The 26,696-nt window shown below is 40.5% G+C and overlaps 1 protein-coding gene across 1 annotated transcript in view; it reads left to right on the top strand.

Annotated features, from left to right (window-relative positions):
• Positions 1-26,696, top strand: part of LOC128740448 (uncharacterized) — a 148,213-nt gene that overhangs the window by 40,601 nt on the left and 80,916 nt on the right. Inside the window, exons 10-13 of the mRNA XM_053835989.1 lie at positions 530-744; positions 1,327-1,476; positions 17,125-17,304; positions 26,069-26,207. Coding sequence (XP_053691964.1) covers positions 530-744; positions 1,327-1,476; positions 17,125-17,304; positions 26,069-26,207 — 684 coding nt within the window. The remainder of the gene's footprint in view (positions 1-529; positions 745-1,326; positions 1,477-17,124; positions 17,305-26,068; positions 26,208-26,696) is intronic.

Below are 26,696 nucleotides of genomic sequence, written 5' to 3'. Positions count from 1 at the left end.
TAGGTTGATTCTGTTGAATTGATTCCGTGCCGTAATTGATAAAAACAAATAGTTGTTTCCAGAGAAATCTAACTCTGACATAACGTTACTATACATACGTACATGTACGGATCGAAATGATATTCCACGGACGAAGTCTGAGACTTGGTATGTAGTCGTGACACTGTGTATCACTTTAGATTGGAAACGAAATAGATGGAATGCGTTGCTAGACGTAATTGAATTCCTACAACAATAACCATCACAATTTTTTTTTTTCTGGCCATTTCACTTCAATCGTTAAATCTGTACAAAACGTTTATATTTACGACCTTAGAACATAGTGATGATGCGAATGTGCAATCGATTTATGTATATTTTCAACTGATAATCATCAACATTCAACATATATCTACTGACTTGTTCGTCTTTCGTGGAATTATTCGGCCCAATAAGCCGGATTTATGAGGAATTTAATACTCGAACATACATGTGGAACGGCATTGCGGAACGCTTCATCAATCATTTTCCTCTTCCCCGCATTTTCCAGCAAATCAAACAGCTGCAGGATCTGGTCCAGGCGGCCGCTTTGAACCATGAAACCACGATGGCCGCTCCGATATCGTCCTCTTCGTCGCTGTCGTCGTCCTCGTCCTCTTCCAAGGCATCGCTGGCGGCGACCACAACCGTGACGCATCAACTCAACTCGTTCTATTTATACACGGAATCGGTCAAGGGATTACCATTCAATTTGCAGATCTACGGGTAAGTGTACATGCAAAACAATGATGCCACCATTGCCAGTAATGAGCATTCCTGCCGTGGTGATCTTTAATTAAAATTGCTCATTTGTACTGGCGCCGGTCTGATGACCCTGTCGATGGTGCAATCTTTCTCCGTATATAACAGAAATGGAACCAAACTTCTATTTCAAATTGCATATTGATTTGAAGTTGTTATTCGTCCATATATGTCATTCCAAAATTAATACGCAATTTACCAAACTAATAACATAAAATAATCAGTTTTGCGGTTAAATAAATAAACTTCATCATCATCAAATTTCCTTTAGTCACTAAACAAATTTTGAGTTGTAGAAGATAGATTCGATTGGTATCCGATTGAAGCTGAAAATTGATGCCAAATTAGGGTATTATGGCAGAAACGCATCTGTGCTAATTACGAAAACCAAACTTTGATTATCCATCCCTCTTGATTGATGCAACGGAAAATTTGCGACAGATAGATTCACAAAGAGCTCATCAAGTCGAAACGTCACGCGACCAAGCGATGATTTATTAGTAAATTGAATTGACTTCTCCTCATTTCCCCGTTTTCTCTCCACAGCGATCAACTGTACGCGGATCAGCTTCACATGGAAATGGACGTAACGAGCTCGCTGCTGGATATCGTTTCCAATGGGACCGTCCTGGTAACCGTAATCTCCTACAAAAACCTGACAACCTTTCTGCCCCGGTTCTACTTCGCCAAAAACAGGTAATTCCTTCTGGTATTTAGTGCAATTTTGCCGGTGCAGTGAGATGTTGGGACATGTTTACTCTACGGTACAGTACCTAATAACCAATCTCTGGTATACCATCCTCTCAAACATCATTATACATGAAGTTCGCACACTTTGCAATTTAATCGTTTTACGCTAATTACGCTGCCGGCAAGATTCTATTAATTTTTACGGAAAAGACATTTGTTTTTGTTAGCGCTGTGTGGGATTCAAAATTTGTACTTTGTGCTTAACCACTAAAAACTCCTGATTTCCTCCGTCCATTTTCCACTCTTCTGGAACTACCGACAAGTATTACTTCGGGAAGAGGATGTGCCTTTGCATTTCATCATTACTTATCGAGGGATGGCGACATGAACCGATCGAGGGATGGCGACCAACATGACATCCATTCCTTCACGGTCACCCTCGTAGGGTTTCTATCCAAGCTCGCTCCTCCGAACTGATGAACCAGTATATCCTCCTCTTCCAGTGATTCGCCGGCCACCGATAACACGATATCGTCCGCAAAACCGACGATTACCGCAGCTCTCAGCAACTTCAAAGTCAGTACAACATAGTACAGCCCGTTCCAGAGCGTAGGCCCACCGATGGAGCCTTGCGGAACTCCCGACGTAATGTTTATCGTCTTATGCCCTTGGCGGTCTCGTAAACAAGCACCCGATTCGGGGAGCAACACTTAAGAATTCTGCATAGATATCCCGGGACCTGCATTCTAAGCAGCGACTTGACGAGCTAGCACTAGCTAGCACTGTTGAAAGCGTTTTTACGTCGATTGTTACAACTGCGCAAAAAACGATCTCCTCTTCGCTTCTGTTTGAACGACTTCGCGGCTCGCTCGACTACTGTCCGGATAGCATCCACTTCCTTTTCCGGAATCCGAACTGCATGTTCGACAGACCGTGTTCACCTTCCGTGTACCTCGTCAGTCTTTTCAGGATAATCCTCTTCAGGAGTTTTCCACATGTATCCAGCAAACATATCGACCAATATGACTCCGGATCCCTGAAGGCTTTCCTACCTTCGGCACTAACACTAACTTCTAGAGCTTCCATTGGTCCGGGCAGTGATCATCTTCTAGGTATTTTTGCAGCACTATCTTGAACATGTTCGGAAACGCTCGGATTGCAACCTTTTGGGCCACGTTATGGATTTCATTTGGACCGGGCCCCATCGTGATTTTTAGCCGTCTAGCCACTGTCATTACCCAGGTAACCAATAAACATTAATATAAGCAGTAAATCAACCGCTTATTAGCATATCTTGCATTTTATACTGCACATTGCAGTTTATTAGCTTTTTCACTGCCTAACTGCATTAAATTGGCATTCAAAATTCTATTCAAATTCTTCTTGTCGGTAATTATCCGCAAATAAACATTGTCAGCACTATAAGAGCTGTAGTTGTGTATTTTGCCAAATTAGTTTTTAAGTAGCATTTAAGGTGACTTAAATGCTTATTGGCTTGCATTTAAATGGCATTGGTAATGCTTATTGGTTACCTGAATAGTTCATCGTCAGAGACTTGCAGACCGTCGCACTGTCCCTCTCTTCTACACTGTACGGTGTTGGTGGCCATATCGTAGGCTCGTGCGTCGCGAAAAGTCCCTCCATGACCACGATAGTAGTCAGCTTATCCGGGCGCAACGCCCCGGGCTGTTTCAGGACCTTTGGTTTTCGGCATCACAATGCGATACGCGTCACCTCAATGGGTTGATGTCAGCTAACCGGCACAGCTGCTTGCAGCAGTTGCGTTTGCTTTGCTTTATCTCCTGATTCAAAACATCCATCGCCAATCTAAAATTCATGCTACCCTCTTCACGCTTCGTTGCAGTTCTGCCTCTCTGGACGCGTTTTCTGGCTTTGAAACAACTTGCACGAAACTTGCTAAGTGTCTCATTCCGCCAGTAAGCAAGGCGCCAGGCATTTCTCGACTTCAGTTTTCGAGGCATCGTACCATCACATACCCTCGTCAGCGTGTCCGTCAACTCACGCGCATTCAGGATCAATCTTCCGCTGTCCACCCGGAGTGCTTCAACGAGCAAGTCCTTGTCAAAGGCCATCGTCTTCCACTTTCACACACAGATCCTCGCTCTTTGCATTGTAACCGGATTTCGCCGACCGATGCTATATCAGCAATTGACTGCCAAAGGTGACGTTGATGATGGAATCGCGGCAATGCTTACGAGCTGTACTTCGTTGAACTGCGCGACTTACAGCTTCGTTAAGGCTTCCAACTAATTGTACCTTCTGACGTTAGTATGTTTGCTGATCCACTCCATAGCCCAAGCGTTGAAGTGTCTTCCAATGATGGTTGGCCATCGCCTGATGATTTTCTCGATCAACGCGTCCAGCATCTAGTGGAACTGCTCAATTATCCATCTCGGGGACGCGTAACAGCTGCACACGAAGATCCCGTTGTTTTTGACAATCACGAAACCTTTACGAACCCGAAGCCACCTCTTCGTTGAGGAACTTGCCCATTACCTGTATTGCAGCCATTGCTGCTCGATCAGTTGTCCAGCTACCGTTACTAGATGGAACTCGGTAAGGCTCTGCAATTATTGCGACTTCACACAACGATTCCGCTGTCGACTGACACAATAGTTGCTGTGCTGTGTCGCAATGAATGAAGTTGGTATGGGTCACCTCCCTACTAGCACGGATGTTACAAAGTAGTTATGGTAACCGAATTATGACTAATTCCGGTCGTAATCCCGTTGCTTCAACTAAATGTACCTAAAATGTGCTACTTAGGCTCCGTCACTGCTGGCCCGCCGTCGCCTTTTGATATACTTGGCATTGGCATTCTCGTGGTGTGGTTATTTCCATCTTCCTTTTCACGTAGCATGCAGCATTTCCGACACGAGCCGGATCTTCTTCACAACTTCGCAGCTACGCGCCTGATGCCCGAAGTCAAAGCTCTTGAAACCACGTTCCATTTCCTTAGCCATACAAGAGATGGCTTTCAGAACGCTCACTGACCATCCAACTTTAATTTTGCCTTATTTCAATAACTTCCGCCGTAGGCCTTCTTCAGCCGGATTACCATCGATACGTCGCCCACCCCTGTTCTGATCTCGTCCAGATCCCTTCACTCGACCATGGTTTCTTGGGAATGCGCTTTCACGTTCGCTGGTTCCCATCATTTTCTGTCCGAGTTCCTTCGACTCCGGGGCTACTCGCACTTATCGAAGGTACACTGCATAAGAAACGTTAGCGTTCGTTCCAACAATCAAGGCATCACCCATTATTCTTTCGCGCCGACACCTGCTCTTCTTTTGCTTCTTTCTTTTCTCCTTTTTGCTGCCGCTTGTCCTTTTGACTTACGACAGTACGCTAACCGCTGCTTTCTCCCCAGATCGGATCCTCTTCTTCGTTGTTCCTAGCTTTCTTTTGCTCCGCTCCTTCTCCAGGCGTTTTTCTCTTCTTTTTGTCTGAACGCGGATTTAGATCTAGAGGTGCTCTAGGTTTCTCCAGTACTTCGGAAGTCTTCTTCATAGCTTAGTGCAGTCTCAGCCCTAGCCCTCAGATGCTTCTGCTCGCGTTCAGCTGTGATCTAGCTGATTTGATACCGGTATCTAGCTACTTTATCTGCGTATGAACGTATGAACTATCCTTGATAAACTCATAAAGCTCATCGATCTTCACCATCACATCTGGGCCAGCGCTACCGCCGAGCTATGATGTAAGCATCTAGCTCAACCGAACCATGTTATGTCCTCCTTTCTGCTTGCTACTGCTGGAACTTGCCAGTGGGTTCCGAACAGGTGATCGTTGCAGTCTATCACTCCTTGCGAAAACGTTCGCGTCTGCAATCGGCGTGAAACCACTGTTATTGTTGTTTTGGATGTGTCAGATTGTTTCCATTTTCTTAGGTTCCTCCTTCGTGTCGCTATCTGCACTCGTGGTTCGTGATTATGTGATCCCGCGGCTATCTTTAGAAGCAATGAGGCCATGCAAGGGTTGCATGGGGGTCCTTCATGGGAGCCAGAGCCAGATCCAAATCGAAGCAAGTCAGGAATTGTCATCTGAGCCTACTACCTCACCACCAAAGGTGCCAAGCTTTGAACGTATCACGAAAGCTTGCCCGATTTTAACGGTATATTTATTTCATTCAACTTCAATACCATAAGGTTCTGTACAACATCTGGATGCAGCTTCTTCTGTACGGAAACCCACTTTTTCTTCTTGTCTTCATCAGATTTGACTTCCTTGGGATGCTTCCGTAGTGCCCGCTTCAAAATAGCCCAGTATTTTTCGATGGGCCTTAGTTCTGGTGCGTTGGGGGGATTCATGTCCTTGGGTTCGAAAGTAATCCCGTTGTTTTCGTACCACTCCAGGACATCCTACAACTAGTGACACGAAGCTAGATCCGACCAGAAGATCGTAAGACCCTCGTGTTTCTTCACCAGAGGGTAAATCACAGCATTCAAAATATCTGATAATTAGTTGATTTTAGTCTGGTAGTTTTGACCACCATGTTTCTCTTTTTTGTACCGGAATGAGTTATCAGATAAAACCAATACAGCTACGCTTTTCCGAAAACAAACCAGCGGGCTGGTAGGAGGCAAAACTTTTGCGGTTAGCATCGAACATATCGTAAGCGTTTTACCTTTGTTATACTATAACAAAGGTTTAAAAATTGGTCGAAAAACACGAAATTGATCCGAGGCCCGGAGGGCCAAGTCACATATACCAATCGATAGGGTTCGATGATTTGAGCAATGTCTGTGTGTGTGTGTGTGTGTGTGTGTGTGTGTGTGTGTGTGTGTGTGTGTGTGTGTGTGTGTGTGTGTGTGTGTGTGTGTGTGTGTCTGTGTGTGTGTGTCTGTGTGTGTGTGTGTGTGTGTGTGTGTGTGTGTGTGTGTGTGTGTGTGTGTGTGTGTGTGTGTGTGTGTGTGTGTGTGTGTGTGTGTGTGTGTGTGTGTGTGTGTGTGTGTGTATGTAATGATTTTTTCTATCGCCTGTTTCTCAGAGATGGGTGAACCGAATGGTTCGCTATTACTTTTGTTTGAAAGGTGTTATTGTCTAGTAGATCACTATTGAGTTGTTTCGTGATACGACGTTTCGTTTAAAAGTTATAGGCAAAAATGTAAAAAAAAATAAAAAATACGTGACACGGGTTTCTTCGGAAATACATGACCGATTTCAACGATCTTAGTAGGGGGATTAGGGGCATAATGAGCACCCTAACTTGTTGACTGATTTAAGCACCCAAAATGACAGTATTTTTAAAGTGTCGTCATTGCAAAACATACATTCACTATCGATAATTAAAGGCATACTGTTAACAAATTGAAAAATAATTGATATGATGACGAAAATTGCAATTTAAACTTATGCTTCAAAAACTAAAAATCGGTCAGTGTGTGGGGCACAATGAGCACCCCCTGGGGCATAATGAGCACCCTTATAAACACATGCTTGAAGGGTGTATATAAGAACAACAATCACACACACATACACACACACTCACACACATGCATATACACATACATAAACACATACATACGCATATACACATACACATACACACCCATACATACACAAACATAAAACGTGTCAAAACGCCGATAAAACTATTGACCGCAAGCCGCTTAAAGGCAATTAATCCGCGGAGGTTGCCTTGGAGCACACAAGGAAAGTTTCGGATGACGCTTAAGCTAGCTGTGTTTTAGTGTTGAAAACATATGCTTTTCCGTTTCCCTTTACCAGCTGGTACACGAGGGTTCTGATTTAACGGGTAGTAATACCGTAGCATTGAACCTCCATATACAAAATATGGACCACCAGCTCTTGTCCAGTAGCGGGAGCGGAAACAGTTTTGAAGGAATCAATTTGGTCCACCTCCTGCCCAGTGATTGCCCTTTCGTTTGGCCTCACATACCGAGCTAACGTCTGCCGCATAATGCTGTGGTACTTGACGACTTGTTTTGTGAGTATTCCGTCTCGCCTTAGAGTGGTCAAGGCCACTTGCAAGGCCTTTTTGACCAATTATGTCTTCCGGATTCTCTTGGCATATTCATACCATCACTGTAAACAAGCATTGACGCGATAAACAAAGAAACTGACAGGTTAGTTAATGTGACATAGTGCTCGTTTCACCCCACCTAAGGGTGCCCATTTCGCCCCCAGTCAAGTAGTTAAAGTAAAAATGGGTTTTTACACTATTTATAGTATAAAATCAAAACTTCAATGATGGTGAAATTTGAGATACAATGTATACATCATGTTGCAGTGTGCACTTGATAGTTTAAGATATTTAAATGATCGTAAAACCTTATTTGGTAGTGCACCAAAATTATAATTTTTTCAGCGTCTGAGAACCAAGTTGAGTTTTTTAATATAACTCCGTGTTTTAAAAGTAGAGATCACTCATTTTTTGATAAATAGATACTGTAGTACCTACAGTAGTGTTTCGCATGCCATATGATGTTACAAAATGCGTACTTTCGTAGAAAAGAGGGGTGCCCATTTCGCCCCGTGTGCTCATTATGCCCCTAATCCCCCTATCAAATGAAAGCCCTTATTAAAGCCAAATTGTTTATAAATTTTTTATTGAAAACAAACAAGTAGTTTAAAAGTTATACTTAAAAAACCAGTTTTGACAAGGTAATAATTATCGCCTGTTTCTTAGAGATGGCCAAACCGATTTATGCGCTATTAGTCTCATTTGAAAGATAATACATCCTAATAGATCACTATTGAATGGTTTTTTGATTGGACGTTTAATTTGAATGTTATGAGCAACCGTATACACCACACCAAAATTAACAATAATTTTTAATGATTTTAACCAAGATAATTTACCTAATTTCAATTATTTTAATATCAAACGAGAGGTTTTGACACTATTGTTATTGTTATTGTTATTTATTTGTATAATTCATCCGACAGAAATGTCTTAATGAATAATGTTGTTGATTGGGAAAAGCCGCCTTGAAGTGCACACATGGCAGTTTTCAAGCCGGCACAAAAACCCAACATCTTTTCTTAAAAGGTTCTATGGCTAACAAAACTAAACACTAAATACATAATTATATCAAAAACATTAACAAAAGTCTACAGAAAATCAAAACTTAAAAATTTAAGGCATGTTCAGACCGATTGTATGCTATAGCCAGTCGACGAATAGGTTCATGCTGACCGTAGTTTGTGCGATGCGCGTTCAACCGAAGCAGACGTTGATGGCGTTGTGGACGAAGAGGGCAATGTAGTTGAAGCATTGAGAGAATTGTTGGGCAGTCGTAGCTTCCATTGAGAATCTTATGAGCCATTTGAGCCATGATGTCTTTACGTCGTTGTTCAAGGGATTTAATTCCTATCAGTAGGCAAAGGTCAGCATAAGAAGGTAAGCTGTCATGATTTCTCCATGGTAGAGTACGGCAGATTCTAAGAATAAAGTGTTTCTGTACGCGTTCAAACTGTTTTATCCAGTTGTCGTAGAATGGATCCCATACAGCACAGGCAGTCTCTAAGATTGAGCGCACCAACGAGCAATACAGAGCTCGCAGGGTACCAGGATCGTTAAACTCCTTGCCAATTCTCATGATCAGTCCGAGTTGTCGATTAGCTTTGCTGATAATCATGGAATAGTGCTGCCTAAACGTCAGTTGAGTATCCAACACTACACCGAGATCAGTGACTACTTCGCAGCGTTGCAGAGGTATTCCATCAATGCGATAATCGTGAACTAAAGGCTGTTTTTTGCGATGAAAGCTGATTGCGCTGCATTTTGATATACTAAGCGTCATATAATTGCTGGAGCACCAATCTGCGAATAAGTCGATCAACGCTTGAAGTCTACAGCAATCATAGTTCGTTTTGATTAGCTGAAAAATCTTAGTGTCATCTGCGTACAATAATCGTGTGCCAGGTGGTAGTAGCTTAGTTACATCGTTAATGAACAACGAGAAAAGTAAGGGTCCCAGTATACTGCCTTGGGGGACTCCAGAATTGTTACTGAACCAGCCAGATTGAGACGCACCCAACTTTACAGCAATTTTCCGATTTCGTAGATAAGATTCCAGCCATGATACAATTGCAACAGAAGCTCCAAGTTTATCGCATTTAGCACATAATATACCATGATCAACACGATCGAATGCAGCCTTCAGGTCAGTGTAGATAGCATCTACCTGGGTACTCCGGTCCATACCACGCAAGCAGAATGAAGTGAATTCCAATAAATTGGTAGTTACGGACCTACCAGGAAAGAAGCCATGTTGTGCCGTAGAGATATAGCTTTTTATGTTGAATATCAAATGGTTATACATAATAGCTTCAAAAACTTTCGAGCAGGGGGACAGACATGAAATACCGCGGTACTGTTCCACATTACGTCTATCACCCTTCTTGAACACCGGAAACATAAACGACTCTTTCCAGCTGCTAGGGAACTGTTGGCATCGTAAAGAAAGGTTGAAAATGCAGGCAAGCGGTGACTTTAATTGACCAAACTCGTGACTTTAGTCATGACCTTGAAATGCGGTCAGGCATATATAAATATTTATTTTGAAACGATGATTCTACAATTGATGAAGGGACGGTAAGGGAAAGTAATGAAGAAGGATTTTTTCGGGAATGAAGGGGAAGGGTGGAAAGGAAGGGGGGGGGGGGGGGTAATAGGTAGCTATGGTTAACAAGTTGTCGCTGTGACTCCTATCTTTTGTCCAATGCTGGAAGGTGCATGGGTCGAACCAAGCTGTAATCAGAGATTATAACCGGATTTGAACCCACAACACCTGCCAGGGCGTGTCGCTCACTGGTACCCGTGTACCTTTGAACCAGCGCCTCTGTGGTTCAAAGGTACACGGGTACCAGTGAGCGACACGCCCTGGCAGGTGTTGTGGGTTCAAATCCGGTTATAATCTCTGATTACAGCTTGGTTCGACCCATGCACCTTCCAGCATTGGACAAAAGATAGGAGTCACAGCGACAACTTGTTAACCATAGCTACCTATTACCCCCCCCCCCCTTCCTTTCCACCCTTCCCCTTCATTCCCGAAAAAATCCTTCTTCATTACTTTCCCTTACCGTCCCTTCATCAATTGTAGAATCATCGTTTCAAAATAAATATGGTGACTTTAATGTTTCAAAACATTTCTTCAGCACAACAGCAGGAATGCCGTCAGGTCCGGGGCGATAGGACTGTTTTAATTTGATAATTGCTTTGGCCACTTCCTCGTCCAAAATTGTAAAAGTTTCTACAGAGAACATATTGCTAGGAACGTGTACAAGGGCCGCAGCGATATCGTCTCTTGAAGCACACTCACAATTGAAAACGCTTGCAAGGTGTTCAGCAAACAATTCGCATTTGCTGCTGTCAGTGGACGCTTCATTATGCCGCAGGTACATGCTAGATGGAAGCCCGTCCTCTTTACGCTTCGAATTCACAAACCTCCAAAAGCCTTTTGGATTTGATCGTAGGTTTCTCTCAGTTCTGCGTACATAATCACTATGCAGTTTTTTGTTCAGCGTTTTATATGTTCTAGGAATATATATGCAAAATTGCATAAGAATTGGTTTTACCGGTTAAACCCGATTTAATCCACCTAGTGGTGAAAGGGACCTTTGTTATACGGTCTTACTTGCTATTTGAGATCGAAATCGACAAGTCTTCGGTACATAATTCATCTATTGGTTAACGTTGAGTAGTGCGTTGGTTTACATAAAATTTTTGAAAATTGAATAAGTTTACAAAATTTGAACAAAATAGGAGCACTTATAAATTTTGATAGATCCTTTTTTCATGAAATTGCTGAGTAAGGATAAGTAAGTTGTTAATAATTTGAGTAAGTGCAAGTAAAAGTAAGTTGTAAGAGCAAATATTATTCTTTACCATATATATTGCGTAGTAAAGGTGTAGTTTATAGGTTTTGCATAATTTCTTGTAATGCCATTCTATTTGATTCACATCAATAAAGTTTTCTAGAAATTTCATCAATTTTTACTCGGTTACTCACGCTGTTGTATTTTGTATTTTGAACGCCATATTGTTATAAAGTTACAAATCGTTGTTTATCTAACGTATATTCTTCAATAAACTTGTTATGAGCAAAACGTCATTATTATTCAATGCATTAATACTTCAAATTATTGGGAAAGATCAGCATAAACTGCCATCACAGAAACGAAGCAATCAGCATATAAGGTGTACCGGAATTGGCCCCAACTGGAATTTTCTCTCGTTTCTTCATATGGAAAAAGCATGTCTGTATGCAGCAAAACTATCAGCAAATCTCGGGTAATTTTTCATATAGATCTATGTAACAATGAGAGATTCTCTTCATGTCTCCTGTCGTCTGTTTTTTACGGCGCTACTAATGCATTTTAACACATCAGCTTTACATGAATCGGTTGCCGGAGTTACTAGCTAAATGTGTTCAAAATTTACTTTTCTATGCATTTATGTAACCGTGAAAAGCGGAAGAGAGGAGACGCAAAGAGAATCTCTCATTGTCACATAGGTCTGTTTGAAAAATTACCCGAGAAATGTAATATGTTTAAAATGTATCCGTCTGTTGGTAGTCGAGTAATTCGGGGTCAAAATTAGGGTATTTTATATAATCAAAGTTCTACAGTTCCTAAACAAGCAAACATAGAGGTATACTATATTTAGCAAAGTTGTGAATTTTTACTGTTTTACAACTTTGTAATACATGAAAAAGTCATACAACAATAACAAAACGAGCTAAAATAGAAAAACTGGTATTACAAATTCATGTACAATAAATAAGATTTTTCTATCTTCGCTGAAGAGATAGAACTTACTGTCTTCAGCAAAATTTCTTGTAATAATATGCTCTAAAACTTAGCAGAACACATCAATGTATTATATTTTAACTGAAGAAAAATAATTTTTTTATTTCACTTTTAGGGGGATTAATCAAAATTTAAATTCTACCAGACGATAGAGCTTTCAATTTCAAGAAACTCTTCCAAAGGTTCGATAAACCTAAAACCAGGTTTTCCCAGTCAAAACTCTTGTGCGCACTTTTTTTTTTGTCTTGGGCTATTGTGCGCGCGAGTAACCGTGTTACAAAAGTTGGCGCGAGTGTTCGAGGGATAATATCTTTTGACCGGCAAAACCAATTCTTCTGAAATTTTGCAGATATATTAACAGCATTAAAACCTCTAATTTGATGCCAAAATAATTTAAAATAGATAGAGTATCTTAGATGAAATTATTTAATATTATTGTGAATTTTAATGTGCTGTATACGATTGCTCATAACTTTCAAATTAAACGACCAATCAAAAAACAAATCAATAGTGATCTATTAGACTGTATTACCTTTCAAATGAGACTAATAGCACATAAATCGGTTTGGTCATCTCTGAGAAGCAGGCGATAATTATTACCTTGTCAAAACAGGTAAAACTACAGGTAAACATAACTTTTAAACTACTTATTTGTTTTCAATAAAACTTTCTGAAAATTTTAGCGTTAATAAGAGCTTTCATTTGATACTAAGACCGTTGAAATCGGTCATGTAGTTCTGGAGAAAATCGTGTTACGTAATTTTTACATTTTTACTCATAACTTTCAAACGAAATGTCGGACCGCAAAACAATTCAATAGTGATATACTAGGCAATAATACCTTTCAAACAAAAGTAATAGCGAACAAATCGGCTCAGCCATCTCCGAGAAACAGGCGATAGAAATGTTGCGTCGCGCACATACACACACACACATACACACATACACACACACACAGACATTGCTCAGTTCGTCGAACCCTGTCGATTGGTATATGTGGCTCGGCCCTCCGGGCCTCGGATCGATTTCGTGTTTTTCGACCAATTTCTAAACCTTTGTTATAGTATAACAAAGGTAAAAATTATTTTTCTTCAGTGTCAATATAACACATTGATGTGTTCTGCAAAGTTATAGAGCATATTATTACAAGAAATTTTGCTAAAGACAGTAACCTTCTATCTCTGCAGCGAAAATAGAAATATCTTATTTATTATATATGAATTTGTAAAATCAGTTTTTCTCTTTTTGCTGTTTTTGTAATTTTTGTATGACTTTTTCATGTACTACCAAATTGTACAAATATTAAAAATACACAACTTTGCTGAAAATAGTATATTTCTATGTTTGCTTGTTTAGGATCTGTGGAACTTTGATTATAAAAAATACCCTAATTTTGACTCCGCATAACTCGACTACCAGCAGACGGATACATTTTAAACAATTTACATTTGCTGATAGTTATGATATTTTGCTCACAATATGTTTGTTGAAGAATATACGTTAGTTAAACAACGATTTGTAACTTTATAACAATATGGCCCTCCCTCCCAGTTGGTCTCGAGGTATGATGCTGGCCTAATAAGCCAGTCGTCGTATATTCGAATCTTGGCTGGGAGAGGCTGTTGGAATCAATAGGATCGTAGCAATTGGCCCTGCAATTGTCCTGTATTCTAACAGCTGGCTGCGAAGTCTGTCGTATAAAAACAGAAGGTCAAGTTTCGATAACGAAATGTAGCACCTAGGCTTTGCTTCGCTTTGCTTTAACAATATGGCGTTGAAAAACCTACACGTGTTGTATAAAATACAACAGCGTGAGTTAATAAAAATTGATGAAAATTATTCAAGAAAACTCTATAGATGTGATTCAAATAGAATGGCATTACAGGAAAGTATGCATAGTTCAAAAACCTATAAACTAGACCTTTACTAGACAATGTATATGCTAAAGGGTATGATTTCCACTTACAACTTACTTTTATTCGCACTTACTCAGATTAATAACAACTTACTTATCCTTACTCGGCAATTTCATGAAAAAAGGATCTATCAAAATTTAAAAGTGTTCCTATTTTGTTCAAATTTTGTAAACTTATTCAATTTTCATAAATTTTATGTAAACCAACGCACTACGCAACGATAACCAACAGATGAATTATGTTCCGAAGACGTGTCGATTTATATCTCAAATAGCAAGTAAGACTGTATAACAAAGGTTCCTTTCACCACTAGGTGGATTAAATCGGGTTTTTTAATTCGTTCCTGTTACTCTCTGTCATTCCCAATCCAATGTTCCTGTTAATTCAAGTACCAAATGGATGTTTGGTTGCTTTTATTGCAGAAATCGAAGTCATCATTTTTGCGGTCAAATTAATCGGATAATTGTTTTAAGTCATATTCGTATACGACATGTGATATGTGGACTGAGCTGCTGTTGTTTTCTAAGAAATAGGACTGCTAGTCCCCCGATGTAAACGGTATGCGGTTAGCAAATTCAACCTACAACGCACATTCACAGTCAACGTTTTTGTATTGAGCGCTATTCAACAGCCATGCTACGAATGTAAATCAAAGTGTAGGCGTAAATCCGAATGTAGAATTTTATAAGAATGTATTCTAAATCTACAAGTATGATAAATAAACAAATAAATAAAATAAATAAATAAATAAAATATCGTAAAGTGGAACTGTACAATGTATACAATATGCATTAGTATATGTTATTATTCAACCGGCGACGAACGCTATTACTCTTTAAGCAACAAAGTTGTTACTAAAGGAAGACGTTTTCGTTATTCCTTTTAAAGTAACAGTTTCAAATTTTGGGTGTACGTATGCAGTCCCTCTCGGCCCTTTGCTCTAAACGAAAGATTTGGACAGATTCAACTGACCGAAGCATTGGGATTCCGCTTAAACACTTTCACGAAATGCTTGTGATCCTGATCACTAATAGAACATCCATTCTGACCGCATTTCTCTTTCCGTTCGATGCTCAGAGTTTCGTAGTAATGTTTAATGACACGACTCACCGCACGGGCACGATTCCGAATTGTTGAGGATTTTCCGGTGACGCTTTTTTCCAATTTTCGAAAACCCGGCAGCGATAAAAATACAGTGTAAACGATACACTCTAAACTACTTCTACCCTCATTTTCAAGAGAAAATACCCGTTGGGTAATTTTCTACAGCGTTCAATTTGTTGAGGGACGCCTTTTATTGAACATTTTGCATGAAAACCTCTACAATATAGACCTTTTTAGAACTTTTTAGACCTCAAATTCTTACTTCAACACACATGAAGATTACACTAGCTTGGGCGTTTTTTAACCTTTTCTAAAGCCATTGCAACTATTTATAAAATAAACACTAACTTCAATAAAACATGTTCTCGTACAGGAGAACTCATCAATACTTTTGATTGAAAAATAGCTGAAAAACTTGCAAATATAGTTGCTAAAGCCAATTTGTCACAAAACAATGGGAATAAATGTAAAATATAGACTATATTCGAAGACCCCTGTAACAAGAAGACTGGCAGCTCTGCCAATATTCGGGAGACACTGATGGTAGCTCACTCTGCCGGCCAAGGTGGTCCCTGGATGCATCTGTGTGAGTGAACGCTAATTTTTATACCCCCATTCCGACATAGTCGAACAAACACTAGTACAGAATTTTGGAGCGCTTACTGACACTCATACAAAATTTACCACCTTCGCTAAAGCAGCGTCGCTGACGGTGACGCAAGACGTTTATATGGAAAAATAACAGAGATGCCAGTCTTGTTAGTAATGGGGTCTTCGCTATATTGTAAGTACCATCGGTTGGGTGTTTAGTTCAAAATAATTAATAGAAGAAGACAACTCGTGCACTAAAGTGTCTACTTCTGTTTTATATAAACTATTTTTCAAAACAGATTTGAATGTCCGTTATCCGTTATGTCCATGTGTTGTATTTAGTAATTTCTGTTTCATGTCATAAACACTTAGCGCAAGCAATAAAAACTGCAAGCTAATAAAGACCAAAATTGTACCTGAGGGTCCGTTATTAGAAGAGAATCCACTATAGGTTAAAGTACCTTAGTTAAGTTAAGTTAGTTCAAATGATGTTGCGATAGAATAGGTTTTGCTTCTTGACAAAATATAATTCTCTATATTTCCATGAAAAACTCTGATTTAATCAAATCAAATTTCGTTTAGGCCATCGCAAATAATTTTTAAAATTTTTATCTACCCCCCTCGGTGATTACTGGGGCAGCCTCAGAATGCAATAACAATAAAACGCTTTCGTACCTCTCATCAATCTTATATGAACAAACCATGTTTCACACAAATATATTCACCATACAACGGTAGCTATTAGAAAAAAAACTAAGTATCGTTAGAACCGCAAAATATATCAAACTAAAAGGGTACCTCAAGCGATCTCCTGCGGTGTTGCTCAATCAAGAGTTCATCTAGCCAGCAAAAATAACACGCAAATCCACTTTTGCTCACTCGGTTCATAAATTTCGTACCCTTCCCATCAAATGTTGTCTGACATTCCGGTATCACATGCATGAAATTTTTAAAATACTGCTACATGTGCACTTTCATCCATACCGTCCATTCAGACCGTTTTGGAAAACGAAGAAAAACATTTTTCATTTTTTCGGTCACACTGATAAACTGATTCCATCTCCGTAGCACGGTGGAGCCCACGGAGCAACCGCCGCAAAACCGCATTCGACATAACAGGAAAAAAAACCTTCTCACTAAGCATATTTCTCCAACACGTGCATGCACTGGACTACCTACCTAAATCCACTTTTCACGGTGCTTGCTATATTGTTTGATTTTTTTCCTCCCATTTTTTTACATCCAGTTTCGGCACGGATATCGATTACATCCCGGCATCGAAAGTCATCTCCACCTGGCTGTACTCCGCCAATCGCACCGGATATGAGCAGAACCGGCCGTTACACGTGCCCCTTGAGTCAGCTCACGTGGAAATCATCTTCCAGCACGAGAATTCGCCGACCAGCGAGTGGATTCCATTATGCGGGTGAGTTCAGTTGAGCGTTTGTTTGTTTGCTTTTTTTCTCTCGCCTCTTTGCATATGCCACCCGCATGTTTGGAAATATTTTGCATGGAAGTTTTCCCATGCACAAGCAACGGGGTTATATAGATTACTGAAAGTTGCAAGGATGGAAATGAATTTGTACGGTCTGTAATGCACGCTACGCGTCAGCGCATCTGTTGAATATCCGAGAGCCAAGCGCTGGTGGAAATTCAATGGCACCGATCTGTGTAGTGAAAGCCTATTGGTGCGGTGTGATGCCAGTGGGTACAACAGTGAAATACTCGAGTAGTGATGTATTATTGTCTTCTAAATGGAGCGGGGGTAAACTCGCTTTACCATCCTAATTTTTGATTACCAACCTGAGCTATATCCTAGAGAAGTATAACTTACGTTCTATACAGCAAATCCCTTTAATTTGAACTACCGGAACCCTTTCAATTACTTTGCGATAACCCAATTTGTGCTGTACAAATCATTGAACATTTCCCAATCTCGACACACATGCACAGTGTGCACCCTTCGTTGTTTCCGGTTGCTTCATATGAAACATCGTCAACTTTACAAACCTTCTCGGAGACATTGCATCAGAGCTTGAGTATCTTGCAACATATACATGTAATCCTGGGTCTTTGGTGTGCTCCGCATGCCCGAGGATAGGCAAGTGTGTTGGGTCGACTATTATGTCTTCCCGCCTGTAACTTATTTTCTTTATTTAGGGGTGATAATACTACTGTTCACACGAGGATAGGCATCCGCAAAGATTATAATCCTCTTACACTAAGCCATCCTAAGGAATGGCAAAGAATCACTCTTTCATTATCAGATATCCCAAAGCAAAAATTCTATGCAGGTGTGAATTACTGTGATACGGTCAAATATATAGTCTGTTTAGGTGGAAATATTTGTCATCCTCACAACAACCTATTTTTTCCCGCTCAAGCTTTCCGAGAAGAAGTAATCCACGAACTTCTATTCTTGAAAAATTAATCCTGCAGCATCAATTTTATCCAATAATAATGAAAACAATTGACCAATAATCAATTAAAGTACTTATCACTCACCCCTACAACAACAATCAGACTTCGGGTGCTACGTTTACGATTGATTCAGGAAAATCAGACCCAATGTAGTATGTGGTAATTAATATCAATTGCACCAAGCTCTTCTCATAGATCCTTTTCTGTCTGGCAAGAGCTCAAATCCTAATAGTGTCATAGTAAGGAAATTACGTCTAACTAAACAAGTGAATCCGGTAGCCAGAGCAATAGGAAACCTATGGGACAATAAACATAAAGACCAACATGAACAAAGAGGTTATTGTGGAACGAAACACTTTCCTGATCCCAGAACATGCGTTGTGCACAAGGGATATCATATGTTGGAATAATTTCCTCACACTATATTGGTAAAATTTGCAGCAACTGCTTGATGACTGACAATCACCTGCAGATGACACTGAGTTTTGCTGTTTCCTCTCTGGTTAGGAAAACGTATACCAGCTTCATAAAACTACATACTCTTTTGTCTTAAAAGAGTCTCGTTTGCATTTAATTTCATTAACACATGATTATTCACATTAAGGCGAAGTGTTGTGGTAAGATAAAAACTAAAACTGTTAATCAAAGTTTTTTTTAATATAGAAAGTAATGAGTAGTTCCACGCAGAGCCGTAACATGCAATTGTAGTCCCCTTGGCGAAGACGATTCGGCGATTGTCGATTTCTTTTCATATTCGCACTATATAGGGTACGGGAGGGTATTCCCATCACGCTACTAATTTCGGCATACATTATCTTTCTTGGCTACACTTTCCCAAATAAAAACTTTACCGCTATATACCAATACTGAAACGAATGTAGCACTTATAGGCTTTAATGGGTTATAACAATTTTCATAAAACTGTAAGTAGTTTGCTTAATTTTATTCAATAAACATCAAAACCACTGTTTTTCCACTAGCATGTAACCAGGCGGAAAAAACTAGCAGCAATCCCTTACGCGCATCCGCTCTTGATGATGGTTTGGAAAACACACAATTATGATCACGTTTACTTATTCTAGAAAATAAACAGCTGTGAATATGCTGTCACAGAACAATTCTACTTCTTTTTATCGCGGAAGAACACAAAAATTCCCCTCTGATATGAAAATATAAATCAATTTTCATTAACTAGTCATTAGCAGTATTTTGTTTTTAGTTCCAGCATTTGGTGCGTTATTTACACTACTACCAATATATGTGCTGACATATCTGGTATTTGGGTGGCAACTGGCGCTAGTGTATATGAACGATTCAGTGATACACTAGCGCCAGCAGCAAGCTGTTGTCACTGCAAAACTATGAACCCGGAATGTAGGCAATAGCGAGAAGTTATCCATCGGTCTCTCTTTTCTTGTCTCTTTTGATCTGTTTTTGAAAAGCATTTAATCGCTGTGCTAGCTATTTCGGCCTGTCGGGTTTAAAAAACACAGACGCCACTATAGAAAATGGGCTCAATTTAGTCGCAGCGACTTCATCATTTCTCGCGACTATAACTCAAATTCAGTAGCGTTTTATAAAGACCAAAATACACACCGATATTCAGTAAATATTATTCTATCAACTGGTATAAAAATCTTGTCTCGAATAAATATAGTTTCAATGTAGTTCATGAATATTGTTCAGGTCACCGCTTAATGGGCTGGAAATACCCACCCGTACCCTCTCTGTTGAAGGTGCGTGTTTGCTTCGACGGATGGCAAATAGTAGTGCAATAACAATAAAACCAAAACACGAATTTACCAATGATCGCGATAGACAACGACCGTTGGCAAGGATCGGGACAGGGTAGGATCAATCCTGAATGCGGACTAGTTGACCACTAGGTTGGTGAGGGCTTGTGATACTATCATACCGATGAAAATAGCGCCGAGAAACAAGCGACGCCCGTCTTACTGGTGGAACAACCTTCGCACTACTTATTTCAGCCCCCGAAGACGTATACGCAGAACTTCAGTAAACGTCGAGAAGAATGTAACTGTATTGATACGAAAAATAAAGCATGGTAACGGCTACAAGACGATGTACCCTGTAGGGTTGCGTACTGATGAAGGCCAAAAAACCTAAGACAACCCCTGCTGGGCTCTGAGTAGCTGAAAACCACTTGAACGGCGAGACTTCCCGACGTACGACTTACCAACCGTACTTAACGAACGGCGCAGAAGAGAGGGATTACGACCTGCGAGTCTTCAACAGCGAATTAGTGGCAGTAGCTAGACGAATAAAAGCTAAGAAAGTGCCTGTTCCGAATGGAATCTCACGGAAACGTAGTCCTGAATACAGCGGCTCAAGCGATTCCGGATATGCCCAGATCAGTGTTCAAGAAATCCTTGAAAGCTGGTAGCTTCCTGAGCAGGTGGAAGATTCAGAATTCACCCGAACGAGCAAAAAAGGTTCGTACATAGTCTCTCGAGCTCCTTGCATAGGAATCGTGTGGAAGAGTTTTGCAGAAGATTCGTGCAGAATGCCTTGCTTGCTGTTTCAAACAGTCATCTCCATTCAACTCGATCTTGAGTCACTCGTCGGTAATTTACCAGTCGTCTCTAAACTCGCAAATCACTCTCGACTTGGTCGAGTCATCCTGCACGTACAACCCCCCTGTTCCTGGAGCCGGTGGGATTATTGAACTGTTTTCATGGCACTGTCTTCCGGCATCCTTACGGCGTTTCCAGCCCACCGCAGCCTACCGACTTTTGCCAGATGTACGACGAGAATCCCTCAAAGCAGCCCATGTAGCTCGTGATTCAAACACCTCCGTCATTCTCCGCTTTCAGTTTGTACTCCACCATTTGTCGTCCGTAGTATCTTCCGCTCGAAAGCTGCAACGGTACGTATGCCCTCCATGAGCAGCATCATGGCTTCAAATACAAAAGGAACGACCGGTCTAATAAGGTTTTTGTACATTGTCAGCTTTGTACGATGGCGTATGCTTCTTGATCGATTTCCCGCTTAAATGCGCCGCTACACCTGAAGGTCACCAAATCAGACAGAATCATAGATCGACCGCGCTTTGATCGACTGTCGGCACTTCTTAGATATTATCGACGTCAGATCCTTTCGAAGCGCTAACATTAACTCGGACCACTAACCTGTGATAGTTAAGGTGCACCCAGAACTCTCGCGCGGCTAAAGCCAGTCGTCACCGCAAACTACGCGCCCTCACTTGAAGTTGCGCCGTCGGAAGAGGACGAGCTGGACGAAGCCCCTCTCAAGGACTGCGGGAACACCATCAAAACAGCCATCAGCAATGTGGCGGAGATCTCCATCGGGTATGTGGCACGGAATCAGCGGAATGGTTGGTTCAAACCGATAAATATAGGAAGGTGATGGATGATGAGAACACTGCGTAGGGGCCCAAGATGTGCAGTGCCACACGTCAGATCGTGGAAAGACACAAACAGAAGAAGATGCAGCGAAACCAAATCTTCCGAGAGAAAAAGCGCTACTTGGAAGAGCAGGAATATGCAGAGTTGGAGCGATTGCATCGGTCTCAGGAAACGCGAAAGTTCTACCAGAAACTGAACGGATCCCGCAAAGGCTTTGTGCCGCGAGCCGAAATGCGCCGGGATAAGAAGGGCAGTATTTTGACGGGCGATCCACTATGGGCCAGAAATTAAAATTTCGGGACAAAAATATTTGCGGTTATACAGCATGTCTCAGCTCAATGTGGTCTTCGGCAACTTTTTGAATAAAAAATTGATGCATATTTTGAAGGGGTCGGCCAATATTTAAGAGTTACTTAAACAACAATTTAAGTAATAACTTTTTGAGTAAACTTTTTTTCACCTTTTTGGTTTCAAAATATTAAAGATAAACCAATTTCAAGTAATTTTTGTGAAAATATGAAACTTCTACCTTTTACCCATTTTCAGCAATAGACCTTTGTTTATAAACGACCCCTCAAATCACATTTCTTCTTGTAACATGTTTATTTCAACAGACAGCTCAATGTGATGTTCTAGAAAATATTTTGTACATAAAAGAGGAATATTTTTGCTGAAGACTGTTTTGCTTTATATGCATTAATTATTAAGATGTAACTGATTTTAGGTTAAAAATCGTCTGATGAAAAATCCGAATATCTTAGCCATCTGCAAGTATCTGCAATTAGTTTGCCTACCAATTTGTAGGGAATTATTAAAGCTATCTGCCCAAATGTGTATTTCAGAGAATACCTGGGAATATCATGGCTGGGAATACCTGGGAATAGCGCGGATTTTTTTTTCATACATTTTATAACTTAATACATATGCGTCCTAGCGTTAAACAGTCTTGACAGAAAATATGTATTTCAACATACTAAATAACTTTGTAGAACATTTGAAAGCAATAGAATAACCGTGTGCAAAGTTATTGAGTGCAATTGATTTTTAAGTGCTCTTTTTTAACACATCATTATATTTCGTAACCGGTAAGAGATAGATAGTTTCTTTATTCAGCAAAGTTGCTTATTTTAGTATTTTCCGCAACTTTTGAAGAAAAAAAACTTTTGTTTTAATTATTTAAGAAAACAAAAGTTTGTATCACCCTAAGAGGTGAATTCATGGTCACCCTAATAGTGCAGAAAGATGCGCTATATTTTATTATTATACTTCTCCGAAAACACCACCCTTGAAAAAATACACATTTTTCATCAAACGGTTTTTAGCCTTAAAACAGTTATATCTTATTAATTATTGCAGAAAAAGCAAAACAGTCTTCAGCAAAAATATTCCTCTTTTATGTGCAAAATGTTGTCTAGAATATCACATTGAGCTGTCTGTTGAAATAAACATGTTACAAGAAGAAATGTGATTTGAGGGGTCGTTTATAAACAAAAGTTTATTGCTGAAAATGGGTAAAAGGTAGAAGTTTGATATCTTCAGAAAAAATACTTGAAATTGGTTTATTTTTAATATTTTTAAACCAAAAAGGTGAAAAAAAGTTTACTCAAAAAGTTATTACTTAAATTGTTGTTAAAGTAACACGTAAATATTGGACGACCCCTTCAAAAGATGCATCATTTTTTCATTCAATAAGTTACCGAAGATTACATTGAGCTGAGGCACGCCGTTTAACCGCAAATATATTTGTCCCGAAATTTTAATTTCTGGCTCATAGAGCGATCGTGAGGTGAACGATAAGTGGAAGCAGCACTTCGATGAACGCCTGAATGGCGCCCAGGTAGAGAACCATGACAGCGGGGAAAGCGACGGTGCAACAAACAAGGAAGAGGTGCCAGTCTCAACGATAGAAGTTAAAGAGACATCGGAACGGAACTTAATAAATTGGGCCCAGAAAAGCTGACCGTTTGTATGCACCGACTAATTGTTAGAATGGGATACGTGACAGTTACCGGCGGAGTGGAAAGAAGGGGTTGTCTGCTCGATCTACAACATGTTGGACTGTGAGAATTATCGAGCGATCACCGTTCTCAATGCCGCCTACAAAATGCTGTCCCAAATCATTTTTCGCCGACTCTCACCAACTACGAACAGATTTGTGGGAACTTATCAAGCCGGCTTCGTCAAAGGTCGGTCTATAATGGATGCAATGGATACAATGGATTTACATTGCGGCAGATCCTCCAAAGGACGCGTGAATGCAGTATTCCCACTCACTATTTGTTGTTTGACTTCAAAGCCGCATATGATACTATCGACCGAAAAGAGTTACGGAAAATAATGGACGAGAACAGCTTCCTCAGAATGCTCATCAGACTGATTCAATCTACAGTTGATGGTATACAGTGGTGTGTTCGGATTTCTGGTGGATTATCAAATTCATTCGAATCACAGAAGTTTCGTCAGGGTGATGGTCTCTCATGCCTGCTGTTCAGCAGAGTACTACAAGATGTTATGAATCACTCATTTCGTCTGCTTTGCCAATAATATGGATATTATCGGAAAAACATCTGTGGCGGTGGTTGAACAATACACAAGACTAAAGCGCGAAGCAGAAAAGATTAAGTTGAAGGTAATTACGTCTAAAACAAAGCACATGATGGTTGCGGAACCGAGGTCGGCCGACGCCGCTTAGACTTGAAGAGCAGCTTATTTAGCCTTTATACATCTAATTTCCAGTAAACAAGCGCTTGATAAGCTATTATACAACAAAAATGTTAATTGGATTGGCTCACTGGTATCGGCGGACAATGATACCAACCCTGAGATTCGGAGCGACTAAGACTAAGCGCCTGTACAAAGTTTACCCTGTACAAGACGTTTGTTAGACCGGTTGTTTTCTACAGGCATGAAACATAGGCAATGCTCCAGAAGGATCTGCGACTGCTCGGAGTTTTCGAAAGACGAATGCTAAAAACGATCTTCGAGGGCGTACAGGAGCACGGAGTATGGAGGCGAAGGATGAACCAAGAACTCGCACAGCTCTATGGCGAATCCAGTATTCAAAGTTTGGCTAAAGCTGGACGGATACGATGGGCAGGGCATGTTGCAAGAATGCCGGACAACTACCCTGCAAAGTTCGTCTGAAATCCGGTAAGAACAAGACAACCAGAAGCGCAGCGAGCAAGATGTTTAGACCAGGTGGACCGAGATATGGCAGAGAGTACTCGGTATCCGAGGAGTTAGAGAGCGGTAACCCACAACCGTGTTAACTGGAGAAACCTTGTTCAATAGGCTTTGTCTTAGCACGGCAAGCCATATAAGGTAAGAGGATGAATGCACCGCTGGATCTGCTTACTCGTGTTATTGTCCACGGGGACCAGCGATCCCAAATACACGAACTCATCTACTACTTCTAATTTGTCGCCGTGAACGGCTATCGTCCGCGAAAGGCAGCGTTTGTTTCCTTTGAGACTCTTCCTTTCATGTATTTGGTCTTGGATGCATTTATTTTTAGCCCAATCCTGCCAGACTCCGCTTCAGCCTGGCGTAGCCCAAGCAACAATTTGGGATTTATTACACTCTTATGATGGCATTTAAGACCAAAATTGGTCTTGAAGGCCACCATAAGAGTACAATAAAACTCACATTGCTGCTTGGGAGATTTCCTCCGCCGTCGCAAAATTCCTGGCTTTGAGTTCAAAGTTATCTGCAAAGCCTAGGAGTTGCCTCTCGTTTCGTGCCCTCTCGTTTCAATGCCCGCTCGTCGGATCACCCCCTCAAGAGTGATGCTGAACAGCATGCAGGATATGCCGTCACCTTGTCTCAACCCTCGCCGCGTCTCGAAAGGACTGAAGAGTGTCCCCAAGATGCGCACGAAACACATCACTCAATCTAGTGTAGCTCTGATCGGTTACGTCAGTTAACATTATCTGCTATAGCTGGTCTTGATCGATTTGAAATAAATTTGGGGTCACTACGGGCAAATCAAACCTTTAGAGGAATGCACTATATTTCTTGCGTTATGGGAATTTAACGAATGAAAATAGATGTACAAGTGACTGGGACACAAAAACAGGGTCGCCACGAGCAAGATCGGGTACTCAGTTAGTTACTATATAAATAATATGCGGATAACAGATTTTTGTGATTTGTATATTTTGCATAACATTCTTATATTTAATAGAAGCATAGGTAACAAAATAAAAAGCTAAAGTATATTTTTGTACATTGCTCAAAATCACGGAAAACCAAAACGACTGACATATCTAATGTCTAATGACTGTCTATTATCAAACAAAATCAATTGTTTCAACTTTGCATCATCATCATCATCGATACTAATACTATAATACATTTTTCTTTTTAATTTTTTTTCTCGCTCAGGTACGATGCCAAAGCCACATTCGAGCCGACATGGCGAACTGATCTGTGCATAACCGAAAACCTAATGGAAAACATCACCCGCTGCATTTGCCCACTTTCAGGCACATTTGTGGTTCTGCTGGCGAAGAAAAACTACAACGTAAGTTTGGGCCAAAATCCAATTTTAATTCTTAAACCGCATTTCCAGCCTGATTGTTAAGCATTTCAAAAGTAGTAGGTATTTTTCATATTTTACACCAATAATCTGAGGTACTGCAATGAATGAACACGGTGTGGTTCAAACGTAAAATAATCAAAATGGATTTATGTTTTGAAAATATTCAATTAAAAGTGTGCCACTTGTGTACACCACTTGTGCACAGTAAACCGAATCGGAATTTGTGTGATTTTTTTTCACTGTAAATCTTTTAACTTTCGTTTACTCCCATGGCGGAGAACCATTACCAACCAAGATCCCTTTACCGACCAAGAGAAGCTTTTTGCGATTTGGGCCACAAACAAAGTGCTCTCATCCGGCACACTTGAAATGTGGCTGGACAAGCTCTTGATAGCTTTGAGTCTCCTTCCATGGCAGGTCCAAGCTTGCTGCTGGTGGTTTTATTTCTGCTTCTGTTTTTGCTGTGTAATG

The sequence above is a fragment of the Sabethes cyaneus genome, chromosome 3 (assembly GCF_943734655.1).
Source record: "Sabethes cyaneus chromosome 3, idSabCyanKW18_F2, whole genome shotgun sequence".
Taxonomy (NCBI): Eukaryota; Metazoa; Arthropoda; class Insecta; order Diptera; family Culicidae; genus Sabethes; species Sabethes cyaneus.
Note: the sequence above shows the minus strand (reverse complement) of the source record. Positions and strands in the feature narration are given on the sequence as shown.